This window comes from Netta rufina, assembly GCF_964035555.1.
Source record: "Netta rufina genome assembly, chromosome: 6".
Lineage (NCBI taxonomy): Eukaryota > Metazoa > Chordata > Aves > Anseriformes > Anatidae > Netta > Netta rufina.
The window spans coordinates 14,942,023-14,963,462 of NC_140129.1; the positions used below are offsets into that span (position 1 = coordinate 14,942,023).

At 36.1% G+C, this 21,440-nt stretch overlaps 1 protein-coding gene across 1 annotated transcript in view; it reads right to left on the reverse strand.

The window, feature by feature from the left end:
- The window catches only part of NBEAL1 (neurobeachin like 1), an 84,197-nt gene that overhangs the window by 53,925 nt on the left and 8,832 nt on the right, over positions 1-21,440 (reverse strand). The window contains exons 3-10 of the mRNA XM_084289310.1: positions 13,092-13,183; positions 7,748-7,909; positions 6,302-6,383; positions 5,958-6,085; positions 3,958-4,040; positions 2,670-2,755; positions 1,643-1,949; positions 580-686 (exon numbers count right to left, since the gene is read on the reverse strand). Of these exons, the coding sequence (XP_084145436.1) occupies positions 580-686; positions 1,643-1,949; positions 2,670-2,755; positions 3,958-4,040; positions 5,958-6,085; positions 6,302-6,383; positions 7,748-7,909; positions 13,092-13,183 (1,047 nt within the window). The remainder of the gene's footprint in view (positions 1-579; positions 687-1,642; positions 1,950-2,669; positions 2,756-3,957; positions 4,041-5,957; positions 6,086-6,301; positions 6,384-7,747; positions 7,910-13,091; positions 13,184-21,440) is intronic.

A 21,440-nucleotide genomic window follows, 5' to 3' on the forward strand; every position in this document is an offset into this window, starting at 1 on the left:
AGAATGGAAAGGTGAACTATTTTCAGAACAGATGAAAAACAAACAAAAAACACAAACACTGTTCAAAACATTTCAAGTAAATTAGCATTCCACCACTGATTATGAGTACAGTTAAATCATAATCCAAACAATTTTTTCATATATTGCTGAATATGAAGAAGAAAATTAAATCTACAGAGGAATCAGTGGAAGACGCTGGCTTGCAAATCCTGGGATCAAGATTAATAAGTGTTACTGTAAACACTAGACCCTACGTAGGAGAAGAACAATCTAATAACATTTGTAACAGCTTGAGCAGTGTCTATAAAGGTCTTTTTGCTCAGAACTCAAAATGAGTATTTTTAATTATAATACAGACAAGCAATATACTTCATTAGCAAAAAATACACAATTAGACCAACTTAGATCTTTCAGATCTTTCACAGTATTTATGGCTCTAGCCAAACTAAAGTTTTACTTTCAGCATGTAGACACTAAAAAGATCATAACTTATTTAGAAGGAATATATAATTGGAATTAATATAACTGCAACATTGCAAAACTGGTTTTGTTAAAAAACACAGATAAGAGAGAACTTACCTTGCAGTTCTGCAACAGTCGAATGAGATGCTCAAAGCAGTTACTGTTAAGGAAAATTGCCTGCAGAACAGGCCTATCTGTGCAGTCTAACATGGCTGTGATGGTATCTACAAAATTAAAACAGAACTGCCATCAAAAACAAGATACTTCCCAAATCCATTAAGCTTTTTTTTTTTTTTTTTTAATCTGTTACCTTTGGAACACAATCAGAAATGGTACATAATAAACATGAAAAAATTTTACAACAAACTATACACCATATATTCTATGTTCAAAAATTATGTACATTTTAAGCACAGAGCACTAGACCTAAAGCTACACGTTTTGACATTGTAAAAATCACATAACCTAGCATATCTGGAAAAAAATTGATCTATATAATATCTTGGATTGTTTTAGGGCTCTGTTTAAAGACTGCCATTTTTAAGTACCTAACCATCATGTCTTTTTTTTAAAAGCACAGAAATACTAGCTTCCTCATCAAGCAGTTTCTCTGTATTCTACAGCAGCTTTTCATTGTAAGCATTTGTCACCTTAATACTACTCCAGTTTTCTTGGAAGTTTTGGGGAAGGAAATACCTATATTTATATTTGCCACTCTGAACAACAAAGTGGAGGAAAAAAAAAAAGAACACAAATCCTGAATGCTTATCTTTTTAATCCTCCAATGACCTAGCACCAACTGTTTAAGACCATCATCTTTGGCCAGTGTTTATAGTAATGCCATCTGAAAAGCAAACCATCACAAAATGGACATCATATGGGTATTTTATTACAGACCCTCCTTACTCTGCAGTTATGAAGACCATCAGCTGTTGCCTAGCAAAAAAAATTTCAACAGAAACTGGCAGTCCACGAACCTTGACACTTTGATTAAATATGATTGTGAAAGAGCATGTCTAAAGTAACATCAACGAGAAGAATTGTTTGAAAATTTTCAATTGCATAGCAAGGGAAACACTTATTTGTAAAGCATCTGGCTATATTAGTATTATGATTGAATCATTACTTGTTTCTGAGTTATTAAGAGATATTTAAAGGAACTGCACAATTGGGTACTCACTCAGCATTTGGATCTGAAGAGCTATGAACCTGCTCTCCCACTGCCTACATCGCCTTGAATTAGGTAAAGCTGAATGGTCTGAATTAAGCAGCTTAAAATAGTTCTCCAATATTGTACTGGTCTCCACTTGCCGCTGGTCAGAACTGCTGGTAAGAAGGATATGGACAACTTCTGTCAGGCACTTCAGAGTAAGCTCTGCCTTTCTGCTCACTTCCTCAGGACTCCCATCATCCCAGTTGTCACAGTCTGCTAGAACACGCATCAAAACTTCCATGGTAGCAGGAGATACTGCTTGAAGAGCATTCCTCTGAAACCCATGGGGAAAAAAATTAAGGATGAAAACAACTCAAATGGAAACTGCTGGTTTGAAAATACCTGAATCATGCAACGTGTGATATTGTGTCCATTCTAATTTATGCACTGTAATTGTTAAGTGAATATGAAACATTCTGCTTGAATTACATTGAAGGCTACAGATAAAATGTGACCCATTTTGTCCACTTAACTAGGCCTTCTTTCTCAAAATAGAATGCTTATATGGAAAAGGAAACATCATTTAAACAGATGTCAAAATTCTTATGAAGTAACCTTGATAACCTCCTAGTATTAAATAAACCTTAATTTGAAACTTCATTTTAGATCTGTGTTTTCACACAAACTCCCTGTACCTCCTACTGAAACACGCAAGGAAATAAGCAAGGAAATAATTCCATGTGATGATATAAAATTTACATCTTTATAACTAAACTAAGTTTCTATCTGCAAAGGAATATAATTCTTATGACGCAAAAATATTATAGTAAGTTCTTATGAACCTGTAGTTACAGATAGCAACTGCTATTTGAAAAAAGAACCAATCTTTTATCTTTTAGATACTATTGTACAGAATGGCCTCACATTTCACAAGATTAACAACTAATTCATAGTAAGCAAATTCTTCTTGATTATGGGGGTATGTGTAAGCCTTTAACAATGAAAAGGAGGTTGAAGACTTCAGCAGCTGAAAAAAAATTTAGAACATCCTTACCTGACCACCAGCCACAATAGCTCCAAAGAGATGTAGCAGGCAACATTTCAGGCTTTCCTTGAGATGTTCACTTTCTTGAAAGCATTCTGATTGGAATAAATAAAAAGTACAAGGCTTCCTTATTTTGGTCACATAAATTATACAAAGTTTTTGTCCCCCGCGCCTCTCAAAAACACAGGAATAATAAAAAATAAGCTCCCCTGCTCCTTGTCACCATGCGAACTTAATACAAAATGTCAACTATGTGATCTCCACTTTTTTTCCATGTAAATGACAGACACAAATGCACCCCTTTCAGCATTATCAGAAGAACATGACAACATTACATTTATCAGCAATTCACTAGGCCAAACCTTCAACTCACATAAAACATGTTTCAGGAAGCCTGACAGACGTATAGAGGTACAGCAACTGTACCAAAATGCAAAATAAGCCCTTTTTTGAGGGCTATTTACTATTATTTACTATTTATTATTGAGGACATGCTAATACGCAAAGCAGTGAGTATACACTAACACAACACTCATAGAAGCTGCAACTGAAACCAGGAAGGACTCTTATTCGGAATTACCCATTGTAAAACATTAGTAACTTCCAAGATAAAAATGTTAATGACTTGGTTTTCTAAAAACTGAAATTCTAAACAAAAAACAGATATTGAAAGTGTAAGAATTCCATATTCATTAAAATAATAATGTAACTTTTAAGACAACTACAAGTTACCAGTAAGAAACATTTCTATACACACTGAAAGCATAAGTCTTCTTTTAAAAGAAAATTGCACAGTTCTTTTTACAACCTGGTCTTGAAAGGAAACAAAGGCCACTACTTCCTTGACTTTATAGCCTCTGAATCTTTTGGGGAGCTTGAGACAAATTAAAATCATTCGTAGAATGTGGAAAATCATGATATTGAGTAGACCAGAAAAAGTCTTTAGTACTACCATGTCCTACCTATTACTACTAATGTCCTAAGCACATATTCAACAATTTAAATATATGGAAAAGTTGAGAATTCACAGAGACAACCCTATTAAACCACAGTAGGCACTGAAAGAAGCCTGAAAATAAATAAATAAAAGGCCAGGTTTTCAAAGACAAGTAAGGATGGCAAGATGGTGCCGCCCAGAGCAAAAAGGAAGAAAAAGCATCTCAATTCATTCAGCCTCAGAAAGCAAGTAAGATGCAAGTAAGATTTATCAAACATTCTTTGGGGAATAGAACTTAGAATTATTAACTTCACTCCTCCAAAGAATAACGTTTTCAAACATGCTGCTGATAATACTTACGATAAAAGAAAGGGACAAACTCAACCGTGAGAGAAGCCGGTTTATACTTCTGTCTGCTCTTTTCAACTGTACTTAGGATACGTCTGAAATTACATTTAAAAAGATAAGACACTTTGTTTATAATTTATTACTTCATGACTTCATCATAGAGAATCCTGCCAAAAATTAAAAGTTTTGCCTGCGGGTCCAAAAAACAATAAGAAGTATTTCACCCTGAAAAAACGAATCACAACTAACCATGAGTTTACTTACTGTTCCACTCTTTTGAAAAATGTATTGTTTTACCATATGGTTTGGTCGAAAACAAACAAAAAAAACATCAAGTCCTATTTAGTCTTTGCTTATTGTAACTAAGTCATCAGCTGGACTGCCAAAGTTCTTAGCCATGCAATTTGAAATGGGGACAAAACATTATTGTGAGTTCATTATGAGAGGTAGGGAGAACAAAATAAAGGGAGTTAATTCTACCAATACACCTACAAACTTATTTTCAAAGATGCAACATATTTATACTGTGATCTTCAAAAATTTATTTTGCTCTAATTCAACTGCTTTCACCTGCCCCTTTCCCTCTGGCTTCCTTGTTCCAATAGTTTAAAGAAACGAGCAAATTTTTGAAAGGAAAAAGCAACGGAAAGAGCTTCATGTTGGTCAGTTACAAACTCAAAACAAAACGTGAGATTTATAACCTCATTTAAAAAACAAAAACAAATAACTCTAAACTGTCAGAAAATACATGTAGTCTTTGAAATGTACCTAAATCACATCCAGTTTCAGAAAATATAACATTTTCTACAATGTGGTTATATTGATTCATTGTAATATTCTGTTTACTTCGTGAACAGCGATTCAAGCTGTTATGGAAAAAAAAGACAGTATTACTAGCTTTAGTATTGCTTGTTTTATCTAACCTAGTACTAAATAATACTAGATTAAACGTTGGACTAGTTAGTCATAGAATCATTCAGGTTGGAAAAAACCTCTAAGATCGTGATTCTACTGTGAAAGACAGCCTCCTAAAACCTGCAGTCCATGCAGTGTTATAACATACTACAGGTTGCCAGCTACAAAGAAACCCCAGAAACCAGGGTACATCACTCTGTGTGACCTCCACTCTGTATGTGTAGAAACAGAAGCAACTTGCTGCACAAATGCAGCCCAGTTCTACAGGATATAAACTGTGAAAAGGGACCCTAAATTTTACAAGACTAAGTAAGATGAGATGTGTTCTTTCTATGCCTTTAGTTATTTCCATGAATAAGTCCAATATTTAGTATGCATATCAAAAGTTTCCTGATAGAAATAAAACTAAGGAACTAAAGGAAGAGCAGCTCTGAATGATAGCAGCAAGGAGCAATCAACAACTCCAGGACTTGTAGACACAGCAGAAAAACTTGTTGACTATACTGTGGAAGACCACATACGTTTAATATTATTCTAATAAATTTGGTAGTAATAAGGGAGAATTGTACATGAAAAATCTCATAGGAATTTTTAACAGCTAGACTCTGAAGAGCCAGTTACAGCAGAAAGTGAATCACTAGCAGCTTCTAAGAGCAGGGCCTGAGCCTAAAATGACAGAAGTTTATCTCAGAAAGCCCATTTCCTGGCTCTCTACCCACTTTTCAAAACGACTCAGAGCTGTTTTACCACTGAACAGAACAGGATATACCAGTACTGACAACTCTGGTGGCACTGAAGTTCACTTTCAAGAGTGCCTGCTCAATGTTTAATTTGGTAAAAAAAAAAATAAAAAATAAAAAAAAATCATTAACTCTATTCTCAAGTGTCTTTGAAAAAAACTAACACAGCATCAAATCAAATGCTTATGACTATCAACTCAAACAGCTGTACAATGCAACAGCACAACAGCTGTGCACACAACTACATTTTATTGTAGTTTGACATAAGGCAGCAGTAGTTCTGTTAGAAACCTAATATATATAATTTATCTGCAGTTATAAAACACAGTTTATGATCCAGTCCTGATCCCCACTTACCCTGCAACTCGCTGCCTCCAGTTTCGATATGGATCGTAGAGACTTTCACAAAAAGCCAGTGCATGTCTCACAAATTCTTCTATTGGGGTCTGATCTGCCATTTCTTTCTCTTTTGTTTTGCTTTTTAACTGCAGAATGGGGGTAAAAAAAAAAAAAAAAAAAAAGCTGTTGTCAGACGATTTCTAATAACTAAAAATTAATTAAAATTCATTCCTGTACTCCTCCAGAAGCTCTGAACCCTCATGTTCTCCCCCACAAACACTTTCTTACTTAGAGGGGGATCACATAAGCCAGAGCAGGAAGTATCAGATGGGGAAAATAACAGACAATTAGTAAACACATACCTGTTGAACGTATAATGTAGTCATGGTAATAACGTGGTTAATGTACGAACACATTCCAATCTCTTCCACATTAGCCAAATTTCTATGAAGGCAACACAGAAACCACAAATGTACACAGTGTACTATCTATCTGAGGCTAGTTCAAACAATGTTTGTTTTAGTAGTCAATCTATAATCATAGAAAATTGTATCAGCATTTCAAAATTACTCCCCAAAAGACTGCATGTACTCAAATGTTTATTTCTGTCACAGTAACATAGTACACAAGCTTTCTTCTAACAGGAAGGAAAAGAAAGGCCTGAGTCTCCCAGCTGTAGGCCAGCTCTATCTGGAATTTGGGGTTTCAGAGGTTAAGCAGATTCCCAGGACACTTTAAATAGAAAGCTTATAAATGGTATCTGATAACAGAGACAATAAATTCAATTTCTTCCACATTACTAGAACTTTACAAGGAGACTGATACTGCAGTCACGTACACTGTCTACAAGTTTAAGCAAATATATTACCTAGAAGCTGTCATGCACTTGAAATTCTCCCAAGGAAAAGAAACATCTAAGATTATTTTAGAACACTAAATTCAGCAGCAACAAAGAGGCATTCAGAACACCAAATAAATCAACAGCAACAAAGAGGCATTATTTCTCACTTTTAGGAACGTCACAAAGATGAAATACTAAAGCAATGATGTAAGGAGAACTTTTCAGCAACTTAGACTTAAAACAGCTGGTAATTCATAAACACAGCAGCCACCATCTACTCAACTTATTTTTAATATTCTAGGATACTTAAACACTGCCCTACACCTCTTTGTACTGTTTTAGGGATAAGGAAGATCAAAGGACTCAAAAAAGCTTAAGTACCTCTCAGAACAGAGGAATCCCTATTATATATGTTATCCTCTTTCAATGCAGTTTGGAATAAAAATTTGAAGAAATGTGGAGAAATACATCCCTAAAAACAGAAGCGTTTACCTGCTCGAACAGTATTACAAAATAAAGCATAAGTCTCAGAAGGAAGCCAATTGCATTAATAGAATAAGTCAGATCCCTAAGCTGTTTATGGAATTATAAGCATGTTAAGAATGTAAAGCAGTTCTTCCTGTACAATCCTCTTTCGAGTTCTTTCATATCCAACACTAGCTAAAGTGTGCCTTTTCTTTAACAAGTATTTCTTACACCAGGTACACCATGCTTTCAATTCACATAAATATATCTTATATAATTACAAAGAATTTTGTGTCTAAGCCCCTTCTACTCCATTTTCCATAGCAAACGTCACTGACTGTGTTGCTCCCTCTTTCTTTAGTTTGAAGATTGTGAAAAGTGGCACTTTGTTTCTATTAGAAGGTGTCAAATCACATTGTATATGTCATTAGAATCTATAGGCTGCATCTAGAATACTGAAACAAAACAATATCCTTGTTGAGGTAGCAACCAAAACAAATACCTGCAAAGGATGATAAAGAATTTCACAAGCAGAAGTGACAGAGCCTGCTGCTGCTCTTCTAGTCCATCTGACATTTTCTGGACACACTGAAGCAGCTGGAGCCTAAGGACCTGAAGAATATTGTCAGGAAGCAGTGATATTCCTGGAGGGACATCATCCACCCTAAAAATAAAAAAACAAACACACAGAATTCTTAATCATGGGATTGACACATTAGCATCTATTTCAGTGAGCTAATGTAGAGTACCAATAAACCTGTATAAGAAAGGTTACTGAATTGTAGCAACTGATTGTTCATAAGTACTTCCTATGAAGTACAAGGAAATGCCTGGTGCCAATAAGGCAGCTTGAGCTTCCTCTTCCTCAAAGAACTGCATTAAAAAATAAAAATTTAAAAAAAAAAAAAAAAGATAAGAATACTTTAGGTGGATTCCTAAATTCTCTTACACAAGTTGATCTACTTTAATCACCACAGAGAAATCTATGATCTTCAGTAGGTAAATAAAAAGCCTGCAAAAATTCCTAAACAAGGCCACAGCGAAATAAAACATGAAACTAAACACAAGGGAACATTTTCAACCTTGTACTTAAGACTAAAATAAGTTAGATGCCAATTTCTGAGTAGTTATAGAAGCCCAGTTGGCAATAATGCATGAGAAACTTAATGTATTTCTTACACAAACTACCCAAACTAGGAAAAAATGAGGTTTAATACCGAAAAAATAGCTTTTTAGATTTAATGCAGAAAAAAAAACACAACAGTTCACAGTAAAATTAAATGAAGGAAGATTTGAAAATCAGGATCTGAATGTGCAAGAGGGAGAGCTCCCAGCAACTCACCTGACTGCTGGTACACGGATTTTGCATGAAAGCCTGACCCATCCATACTACTTTGAGTGTCCTTAACTCAGCAAATAGCTCCCCCTGCCACGCACACACTTTTTTTTTTTTTTTTTTTCTTAATCTTGTTTTATAGCTAACTATTTTTAGGTGCCAAAAAAAAAGACTCTTGTGTTGGTCTTAAATTCAACAACTCCATCAAGGCCAGACAGGGCCCTGGAGGACATTAGGTACTCTCACTCATTGTTTTGTTAAACATTTGTAGAAATACACCAGTGAGAACCAAAAGAAGGAAAATAAAATAAAACCAGTAGCTAAGCCAGTGCTTCTAGAATAGCCATACAGTAACCCATTTCAGCAACACTGTAGTAATTTATAGGTGTGTTAAAGCATTCTCTGGGATGAAGACTGTTTATTGAAGCTCCTTTTGGCTCATGTTAAAGGGCAGCTGTCTCTCAGCAAGCTGTACGTCCACTGCTTCACATGGCAGAGCTTGCCTGTGGCATCAGCCATTTACCCTGACACATTTGCTACAAACCCTACACAGGAAGAGGAAGACAAGCTGGAGCCTTACAGCTTACAGAAGCTTTTAATACAGCCAAGCCCAGGGAAAAATTACCAAAAAAAATCACGCAAGAAACACTGCTAACTTGGGAACTCGTTATGACATGCATGTACATATTTGTGTAAGAAAATGCTTCAAAAGGCAGTGGGAAATGCAGTGAGTGACAACAACGTGATACCAATAAATTGAGGAAAAGGAGGAGCAATGTATCAACTACATTGAAAAGGAAGTTGAAAAGGAAGCTTATATGAAAGAGAGACCACTTAATAAAGCAACTCCACAGGCACAAGTGACAGCAAGTTCCCAGGTCTCAGAAAAGAAACGTTCCCCTACATGGATACAGAGGACCTAATACTGTTCATTCTCTTGCTTCTGCAGTTATGTGATTTGCTTTTCAGATCTTGCTCAAGGGATCTGAAAAGTTTTGACAGAAATTTTCATAGGACCTAGGCTCTAGCTGACAAAACCGCGAGCAACTGCTTTTTTCACCGCACAGCTGCCAAAAAAAGACAAAGAAATGTTAACTGCTGTGATAGCAGCTTCATCCCTCAAGATGCCAGCAGATCCATACCCTCTGGGACCACAAGTATTGCTCATAATAAGCTGCTAATTCACCACCTCTGTATTAAGAACATAATTTTGACAACTGAAGTCCTACGTCAGAAGTAATTTTGCTAAAACGGCCAATGAGTCTTTTTCAGTATGATCACAAAATGCTTCCTAGGTAAGCAAATGGCACTCCCTCTATGCCTCATGTACCACAGATCGTTCCCTCCACAGTCGGCACACGTCTTTGCCATCAACCAACCCCTAAGATTTAACTGCTTTGTGTGAGACCAGCTCAAGAAATGCTCATCTTCTGGGATTTCTCAGACTGAATATATTTGCAGAGCTTAAACAATTGAACTTCTTTCCAGCCCAGAGCAAGTCACCATGGTATTACCATACAAATTTAAAAGTTAGACGTATGTATCTAACATCTGTGCTTTTTTTTTCCCCTGACAAGACTTGTTGTATAAACTAGCTACTCAAAAGGGGAAAAAAAATTAAAAAAAAAAAAAACCATACCTTAACTGATAGTCTTATGTGATTACTAGTACCCTACCTCAAAAATCTGAGTTCTTGATGCATTTGGGTTCTCCTATTTACCATCTACTTGCACCACAGTATAATGGTTACGCAGCAGCATAAATTATTATCCCAGGTGTTTTGAAAGGAACTTAAATTCATCTTTACAGTGTATTTATCCAATTACAGCCCAAATCCGCACAGTGGGACTCAGCCGCTCCTCCACCAAAGCAGTGAGCAAGCGCTTTGGAACAAAGGCTGCAGAAAAGCAGGCGTCACTTTCCAGCAGCCAGTTTCTAGTAACCATGTAATCAGCTTTACTCTCATGATTCCTGCATCTTTTTTTATGTGGGTTTGGAGTCCATATGTTAACTAAGTATGGTGTCTGTGGTACTTTGCATGAGTTTCCTTTAAGCTCTTTTGTGCGACAGCATGCAAACCAAAGCCAGAAAAAGAGCATGACAACACTCTGGAGATCTTTGTTGTTTCTGAAAGCATTAAACCAAATGACAATTTATTCCCTTCAGTGATGGGGAAAAAACCTCCCACCAGCTGGTAAACATTTTATCCTATCCAGTGTAAATACTGATGAGATGGCTGGTTTGTTGTGTTGGTTGTTGTTTTTTTTTGTTTTTAGGAAGAGATGTGCATTAATCCTTTGTGCTCAATGTTCAAAGTTGCCGGCAGTTATTTTCTTGTGCAATATCCTCATTTTCCCAGTAAAAAAATCACTGTAGACACCATTGATAACCATTTCACTTAAAAATATAGGGAAGATGCACAAAGATGTAGGTAGAACTGAATTTGTATAACTTTTTGTATAACTGAGCTGTATAAACTCTACTTATTATTACAGCCAAATCATACCAATGGATACACTCATCCGCCAAGTTTTGAGATTTCCAAGTTCTCTATTATGTGCATTTTTCCAATTTCCAAAACAGATTTCAAGAAATAATATATCCTGATTTATAGAAGAAAGTCTTATCAGTTAAATCAGCAAGTGACACTCCTACTTAAGAGTACTGCTTTCAGAAAAAAAAAAGACTAACATTTTTATTACATTTCTTAAGTGTTGTTTTCTTGAACAAAAAACAAAACATGTTTTACATTGACATGAAACGCCATGGCAGTCTTCCAAAAGGTTAATTTTGTCCAGCAATTTGTACAAGCTTCCTTGTCCTAACACAGTTGCTCATCATTTCCTGGCTTTTGCCCTTCAATACACAAGGTCTTTCAGGCACTTAGCTGGAAAGCACACCAAAACTTACATAATAAAAAAGCAGGGTCATGTCAGTCCCTGTTTTTTTGTGTGAATTTTTTGTTAATTTTAAATTTTTTTTAAATCCATCCATCAAAGCACAAGAATAACTTGCCTTCATTCCTACCTTGTTTTGATACATTTTCTCTACATCTATTGTACAAATGACTAAATCTACACAAAACTATTCTTTCAGGCTAAACCACTAATCCTGTCATTAACCTCGGAAAAATATGGGATTTTACGTTCACAAAACCATTATTTAGCACAATGAAGATGCTGCTATTATTCTGCACAGATAAGCTTCATGTTTCCTTTTAAAATTTTACTGAGTTGTTGTAAAAAACAACAAAACATGAGCACAAAAAAAGAGAAGAGTACCAAAATACCCTTCTCTTCCATTGATCACATTTCAATATTAAATAGTATGTTAAAAGATAGCTTGTGTTAAAGGAAAAACCTTTTTCCTGAACTAAACACATGATGTATTTTTGATATCTCACTGCAAAGATAACATATCTTCTGAAAGAGTACAGAATTAATTTGTAGCTTTTGCTTAGTGGTTGAATTAATATAAGCACAAAGAAGAAAAATTTCATAGAAATAGATTAGATGCCCAGTTTTCATCCAGTGAGATCCAGTTGCAGCATTCTTCATTTCCTTGTAACAGGAGAGGCTATCACTTACACTTCAAACAGGATCTGATCCAAAGTCCATTAGAGAATTTCCATTGATTTCAACAGGGCTTGGACTGCAGCCATCATGCAGAGAGAGGCATTCTTTGTATTCACTCACGGGTAGCGATAGCAGCCACATAACTGACACCGGTTCTCATGATTTCTGAGCGCTCTAACATTTGTTTTTTCTTAAAACCCTTAGTTCATGCAAGCATCTCAAAGAAATCCAGTCTAAGGTTTCTATTCCTCATTTGCAAAGTTAGTTAGTCTTGAAAGCACAATCCTGAGAGCACAGAAAGCAATTCAAAATAGTAAAGATGAATACCTGAAATTAGACTTCAATACCCATCTCATGAATATATTTTCATGATTGCGGTCAACATCATAGGTGAAGTCACTAATGCTCTTGCCACTGAACTCAAGTCTTCACAGATGCAAAGATCCCTTGAAAGTCCATCATTTGTGCATTTTAATTTTTAGAAAGTTTTCAGATAAAAAAAAAAATTAATTGAGCATTTCACCTCATCCTCACTCTTGAAGCAATGCCAGAAATAATATTACAGACCTCTCTCCCTAGACCTTACTTCTATTCAGACACTACTGGTACAGATAGCAAATACTAATACTAATACTATTTCATCTGTAACATTTAATAATGAATACATATTCCACAAATTCACAAGGAAGAATGATTATATTTCTGTGAGCAGGAACAAGTGAACACCGAGATGCCATCTGCTGCTATAATACAAACACCAGTATTTGCCTAGTTTCATCATTCCCAGCCCAACTTGACCTTCAAAAAACAGGAGTGCCACTCAACAATTAAAAGCATTCTTTTGTTTAAAAGCGGTATTGATATTGAAAGAGACTGGGCTCTCAGCCAGGTCTGGTTCAGATATCAAAGGTAAACAGATCTGTAATTCTACATACCTAGTTGGCAGTTTCTCAAAGTCCACATCCAGAAACTGTTCGTAGCTAGAAACAAAACTATCCAACCAAAGCTTCAGGTAATCTGGATCTTTCTGTAAAAGAAAAAAAGGGTGGGAGAACATTAAGTAATACAGTACCTGAGATCATTAGTCAGCAACTCTGTAGTATTAACTTGAATGGAAAGCTTTCTTTAACACATTTCAGCTGGGCGAAAGGAGTGAATAGACTCATTTTTTACAATCAAAGTTTTAAAAAGTTGTTTAAAGAAATTGTGTCCTTCAGAATTCTCAGCGATGTTACACGATGTGACATTCTTGCTCTGGGTATCTATTGGTTAGTTCATGTTACTGGTGTCAATGCCAACCAATGTATTTCAGCTTCCCAACCCCACTCCCCAAACAACCATTACTTACTCTTCAGAGGTTACTAGTTTTCTAATACATACCAACTTTAAAAATTTACTAGTATATTGTATTCTTGATAGCATGGAAATTAGTAGATAACTAGTAAATAACATTGTATAAATCTTATGAAATTAAGCAATAACTCGTGACAATTCTAAGCACAAAAAATAATTTGCATTCTTCTTCATTCATTGATCAACACAGCAGCTAGTAGCAGATCAGATGAAGCGTTCCCAGAAGCTATGCAGAGCTACTAGTGTACAAGCTACTTGTACACTAGATATCTATAAAATAGATAGATTATAAATGCAAACTGTTCTTGGTAGAGCACATGCATTTTGTTCATGACCAGCAATCCCTCAGCAGTAGATACAGTGCCAGCAGGGAGGGCAGATACTAGAACCTATAGGGTGTCAAACAGACAAGACTTGCAAAAGCAACAGGTAAACTGTTTGCCAGAAGCATTTGGCTGATAACACATTGACAACTTCAGGCTAGGATAAGACCAAAGAAAACAAACAAAAAACCTATTTATTCTAGCTTCTACTGATTTACTTGCTGTAATAACAAGGCTTCTCTTATGCCACACTGTCATGATGGTATCACATGCGGGGTCACACCCTGGCAAACTCAAACACATCAGAAAACTTACATCTCGGTGTGGTAGCCCTAAACCTAAAAAGCATGTACAAGCTTTATATTTCCAAACACAATTGTGCTTATAATTTACATCAGACCATTCTAAGTATAGCAAGATATTCAAACAAAGAAAAAAAATCAAGGGACATTAATAATACACTCTGAAGGGGACACCTTGCATTATGAACATGCATAGGAAAGGTGTCAGCTCTTCAGTTCAGGAAAGCTGCCAGAGAGATTTTAACTTGATTCTTCCTCCTTACAGAAAATCCTACTCCATCCACTTTACAACTGATTTACTACATATAAAGCAGTGTGGGAGTACCACACTTGGGATTATCAAGGAAAAAATCAATTTTAGTAAAAGCAGGATAAAAATCAGCTTCACTACATTATTGTCTTTTGATTGAACATGAAATGCCATTACCAATGCAGCGCAAGGAATCTGAGGCCATGGTTGCTACCTTTTTAATAATTAATGAATGTGACCAACCCAGCCGCCAATATGTTCTTCTGTCACCTCACTGTTCCCTATCTGAAACCTCAAAGTAATTGACTTACAGATAGGGAGGAAGGAGGATACTAAAACAACAAACAAGAAAAAATAAAAAAAAAAGGAAAATTCTCTCAAAAAAGTCATTTGAAATAGTCTCACTTTAAAAGTCAATCTGCTTAACTTTCAGTAGCAAGCTGCCAGACCAAAACCAACAGCTTCCTTAACAAGGACTGAGCAACGGATTCTGCTCATGTCCATTAACACACATCCATGCTGTCCCATATTTTGTTATAGTTTTTTAAATAGTTTTAAAATATTTGCATACTGTATTTTAGATTTTACTGAATCTAATCCACAATTTATAAAATTTTCAAAAAGTTTTGAAGTTTTGCTCATCCTTCCCTTCTCTCTTTTCTATATCTCCTCCCTTTTCCTTGTTGCCTTTATATTACCACAGATGTTCCCAAACAAGAGATTATTTCCCTGCCATGTTAAGACCAAGGAGCAGTCTGTAAACAACACAAACACACACAGCATTCAGGGGGCAATGCTGAGGTAAAAGAACAAGTCACCAAGACAGACTTGCACACAGAGTCCTCTCAGTTCGAGACACCTACATGCAAAAGAGCCTACCAGGAGGAAAACAGCACAAAATAAAAATGCAAACCCAGAATGTGAAGCACTGCAAACCTTTTTTCAGTGCTCTTTCCACAGCATCTACACGTAAACTGTAAAGCATAGCAATTCCCTTTGCATTCTAGACTCTTCATCCTGCCTCCAAGACCCTCTTTAACTCTACCAGTACCAGAAACCCTGACACAATTTACTTCACCATTAATTACATATGTTCAGATACTGTGACAACATGCACCAAATGAAACTCTCAGCTAGATATGTATCTTCTGAGAGACTATTTGCTTTCATTGCCTTCATTATGTTTTCTTGTTCATTTTCCCTAGATTTTTCCCCTTCTTCTATTTAATTTCTGATTTCACCTTTCTTCATAATCTTTCTTCTCCCTGTCCCTGCTTTTTTTCCTCCTTGTGATGGTTTTCTTTTTGAAGTCATCAGTGGATTTGTTCTCTTCCCACTCCCCTTTTCAACTAAGCCCTCTTTTCTCATGACAGAAGAACTTTCTGCGACAGCGCATGCTGCAATCCGACAAACGGCTGTGTAGCCACACAGCAGGAGGTTGCAGCCCAGGCATATGGGAGTACTTCAGATCTGCATCGCTACTGAGAGCAGCAAATCACTGACCTGCAACCCCAGCTCCAAACAATTCACTGTAACTTGTTAGCTCTCCCATTTTCTCTGTTGTCCTCCTAAGGAAGATGTATAACTTCAGCAGACCATAACAAAGCGTCTTAAATACTCAAAAGCCTTGTCACCAGTTAAAACGGTGAAAACCATGGAATATATTCTCTTTTTCACTGCTTTCATAATTACCATTTTGTTATCATTCTGCAGACAGGTAGCTGGAGGCTGTATGTCAGACTGCAGCTCCGAATTATTTTTAGTTGTGCTAGCTGGAGATATACCATGCTTTTAAAACACAGCTTACAAATCAAGCTATGTTTTGATAACACACCACAAGGACATACCGTGATAAACCAAGCTGAGTTCAGTACTCTTTCCCAACCTCCTCCCTACACACACACACACACACTCTGCAGACATGCCCCATAAGGTCAGCAAGAAAGACAGAAGGAACTTTTTGGTTTGGACAACATCAGTAAAAGCTGGGAAAAAAAAAAAAAAAGATGCAAGTGGTAATAAAACATCTTCCACTAATTACAACTTTCCAATCACTAGAAAATAACAAAATGTTGATTGTAGAAACCTTACAGCTTTTTAAGTCACTACCTTAAGCAATTAATTTCTTTACCTGAAACTTGGCTAGCTTTTGTGCAAGACAGACATATATATACACACATTCTTATCTGAATAATTCATATATAGAAAATGCATGTTTTGAAAATTCAGGAAATTTTTTTTTTGTCAAAGCTCAAAATTCCCAGAAGCTAAAATCCACCTTCAATTGGCTGTTTCTCTTCAGAATGACACAATCATACTTTTAACAAAGCAAACAAAGCTGTGTCACTATAAGGATATGTGAAAAGCTGTAAGGAGGAGAGGAGGAAAAAAAACAACTCAACTACAAAGCTCTTTAGGTGATAACTGTGAAGCAAACCACAAACACGTAGGACCTAAACTTGGGCTTCTGAGCTCACTGAATTGCAGTAAAGGCCTGTGAAACTGCTGTAGCAACAATCATTCACCTTCACTAATGAAAAGAATTATTTTAAGCCTATTAAATCAACCAGCTCAGAGCACCTGAAAGCAAAAACACTTCCTTATACCTCCCTTTATTTAAATACTACTATTTTTTAAAAACATGCTTTAGGCCTCCATTTTTATACAATTTCCTTAGCACAGTAATAGTCACCACAGCCCTTTAAAATGAAACACTGCCAGGTCTGAGCAGTAGCATGTTTCCAACAGGTACAAAACCAAAAACAAACAACAACAACAAAACACCCAGAAGTCTTTGTTGTTGTTTTTTCAACATGCATAGTGCAATACTAAAAGGAAAAGAGTTGCTAAGTAAGATCAGTTGATCTCCACACTGTACTCCAATACGTAACACAATACTGCAGTTAAATGCTGCCAACCAGCAATTTTCACATGGAGTCCACTGTTTTAACAGTTGCACTATACAGAAACTTTAGCAAGGCCACACTTAGCCTTGGCACAACTGGGAAACAAGCTCCTAACACCAGCACTAAAGCGAAGCCTAAAAAGAAAAGGATTTGTCTAAAGCCATTCTGACAGATACGCTCTACAGCAATGAAAATTAAAGAAACTAAGTAAAATCTACACTAACTTGAGACAAGCTCTTATCTTTGATATAATAAGTTATCTACAAGTTATAATAGCTTTGTCTACTCTTTATGAAGACTGACGAAGTGAAAAAAAGCTAATCCAGCTTTTTTTTTTTTTTCTCAGCAACTAGCATGCCTAAGCAAAAAGGTCATCAGGAAAAGGCAATTTTTACATCAGTGAAAACATTTTTAAAATTCCTAATAATCTATTTAGTATTGAACTCTTACAGATTACTCCAAGTTAAATGTAAACTTTCTACACGAACCTGGCACTGAAGTCCTCCCACTAAGTCTTCAGCCAAGCCACCCACGACTTCAAATCAACATTATTGATGCAATTATGTAAGTGTTTTTTTTTTGTTTGTTTGTTTGTTTTTTGTTTTTAAATGTACTAATTAGCTACCCTCTATTTCTGCAAAAGTTTCCTATTATGTGTAGTTTGAAGATGATGCTCTGCTGAGGCTTCAAATAAAAAAAACGCAGGGCAATGGGCGAAGATCAGCACAATTTTTACAGCCACGTTGAGGAAGTTGCTAAAAACAAAAGCTGGATCCACCCGAGGCTATTTTCAGTGCCGCATTCCACGCTCCAAAGGCAAAATCTTCCTGCAGGGCAGCTCAGGGCGCGCCTGCCTGCCTCATCCCACAAGGCAGTTGTTTGAAGTCCTTAAATGCAACGTGCAGGCATAAAATAGCCAGCCTGCTTTGACCACTGCGTGTAATAGTCAGTCAATCTGCAAAGTGGATTTCAGTTTACCAGCACTGCCACCAAATCTCACCAGCACTGGTACTATAGTAACTAATCCCCCATCCCCAAGCACTGTGTTTAAGCTGACAGCAATCCTTTGGTGTTAAGGCTGAATTGTACCTACTATAAGTAACATTTAAATATTATATAGGAAAGACTATTCAACTTACCCATGTTACCCGTGATCTAAAGGTGGTATTAAAAGTAACAGAACTAGTCTGTATAACGCAAAAATCAACAGTTTGAAAGAAGCTATTCATTAGGGGATCAGGCTTGTTAGGTTTGAATTGTGGTTTGGAAGTGGCACCTGACTGCCACCATCCATGGGATGAGCCCAGTTACCAGAGCTCTTCAATTTCTTTGCATTTGCTAGAAAGAACTACAGGTAAATTCTGCGTACAGGCTGGTATGTGGCATTTCTGTGCTCCAGAGTCCTCTGCACAGTGCACTTACCAGAAATTTACCAGGCTGTGAAGTGTTATCATCTATTAACTCACTTTTCCCCTCAAAATTAATACAACGAAAAGCAGTAACAGATGGAAGATGTATTTAAAAAAGTAATCAGGGAATAAGAAGTATTTTGAATAATCCAAATGCAACCAGAATGACATGGTGTCAAAATTCTGCAGTGTCAAGATAAGCCTCGATTTAATGCAAATGCAGACCATAGCTTAAGAAAGGTTTAGGGTTTAATGCCTGATTGCTTTGAAATTCCAAGTTCCGTCATCAATTTAAATAAGAAAAGGACTGAGCTGCAGCAACAACGCACAAAGCCAGCTTTCGCCCCATCACTTTCCAACTTTCACTGTGATGCAAGAGACAATATAGAAGAACAGGGAGAGACCAAAACAAAGCAGGGCGGTGCACCATTATTTCACCTAATTAATAGCTAGATATTGTCGAGTCTTTGAGCAGATACAGAAAACTTCTGAGAACTTGGGTACAACTTATCAAATAAATCTGTATTCGTTTCAAAGCATCACACGGTTACTTTCCACCTAATTCTGCCTAAAGTGAATTCTTATTTCCTTAGCCATGGATTTAACTGTTTGCGTTTGTCTTCTCAACCTCATTGTCTCTTAGATTAACGTTGGACTACAGCTAATAACAAACTGAAGGTACAAAAACCCCAAATGAGCTTTTCTGCACCCTGAAAAAATCAAAGACTCAAAAACTAAGACATAGCAGAATTTGTGTTACTGGTGCAATTCTATTTGGTATCCATTTCACTCCTGCTGGTACAATTTTAAAATTATTATCACAGGTAAATAATGAGATCAGGTTTCTGCAAATATCATGCTTCTTCTCTGTGCCCTGCTTTTTCCTCAAGAGCTTTGTCTATCCAGCACATCAAAAGCTGCGTGGAACTGGGGAGGGAAAAACAAAACAAAACAAAACAAAACACAACAGTATGCAGTCATACCTGAGCCAGTGTTCTCACTGGCACTCTCAAAACCATTTTTGTATTTTAGGTTATACCAAAGATGCATCTTTCTCATCACAATATTTTCTCTCCCAAATTCCAAGTTTGCCCTTGAAAGCATGTGAACAGTACAGACTTAATTAAAGAGTTTTGAAAAGACATATATTAAGGAGCTCCATAAATATAACCATTTTCCTCCTTGCTTCTCAGAACTTGCTAAACCATTTAACTGACATTTCCCACGCAGCTTCAGTCATTTATCAAGGAAATTGTTCATTCCACCTAGTCAAAAGTTCAGCAAAAACACAGGTAAATGAAAGCCAAGTTTTGTGTAATTGAACACATTAGCCAAGCACTTATCACCAGAGTTGGTGATGTGACTTACACAGCCTGCACCTGCCACAACCATTTTCTACAAAACTCATGTAGATTATGTCACTTGAAACTCTGGGCTGACGTCCCACATGGATTGTCAGTTTACAGCTACAATCACTCTTCCAGAAGAGCCAAGGATTTACTCTTTGTTTAATGCTTCTAGTTCCAATAACTTTTAAAACTTTTTTCAGTTCCTCTACTCTCCTTGCACATTCCAAGTGAAAACTGATAGCAAACTATATGAAGGTATGATGGTTTCCTAAAATGATTACTTCTAATTTAAGAATAATCTTGTAATCTTTTTAAAGGAGTCAAATTGCCCCCTTTTTACTCTGCTTTTTATGGATGTTTCTTCTATCACTGCTGAATTCTTACCTCCAATATAAGTGCCACCTTTTCAACCCCTGCCTTAGCTATTAGTTTTTAAATGTATTAATGGGACGCTCTTACAGGTTCTTATGCAGAACAGGTTATTGGACAATAATACAAGTACTTAGCTCTCCCTACATTGACAATTAAAAGCAAATATATTCACTGCTTTCATCCAGACTTCAGGAATATGTCCTCAAAGATTTGTCTTCATCCCCATGCCCCTTGCAAATTCCAGAATTACTAGGACTAGTTATTTAAATAAAGGTATATTTTCTCTGTTAAATTACTATCCATTGTATAATTAAGGGTTTACCATCTGCTTTGATTTCATGCTCTCTTTGTGTTATATAGAAGTAATATTTAACAATGAATTTATTTTGAGGTTTTGTTTATGCCTCCCTCAAACATCCTTTAGGTAAAGTTTTTAAATGAAGCTGTAAAGGCTTCTAAATCTCTTAAATTTCCTCAACTGCTTTAAAATATACTATACTTTTAGATAATAGCATTATTAGTTATTCTTGCAGTTTAATTGAATTCCTAAATTTACTCATTCACAATCAACAGTGTTACTCAGTGGTCAAACAGTTATTTAATGCATTTTATTCCTTATTACAGGTACAGGGAATCCTCAGTCATAAACCAGACAACCAGATTATCATAAATACTTGAAATATCAGGGAAATTATCAATACAAGCCAATATTTTATCAGCACAGAAATCTAACTCCTGATGTTGGGATTTGCAGATGCATAGAGCATCTGAAAACAGCATTTAATATAAGAATAATCAAGTTTGGTTTTCACTTATTGGTGTTCCTGCTGTATCTCCCAACTTCCTCTATTGCAGCCTCTCTTTTACTGGAAGATAAATTGGAAAAATTAGCTGAAAAAATGACTTCTAAAAAAAAAAAAAAAAAAAAAAAAGGATTCCTATCTTTATTGTTGAGATGTATGCATGCTTTGATGTTTGTTTGGTTTTCTTTTCCTTATATAAATTTATGTCATCAAGAAA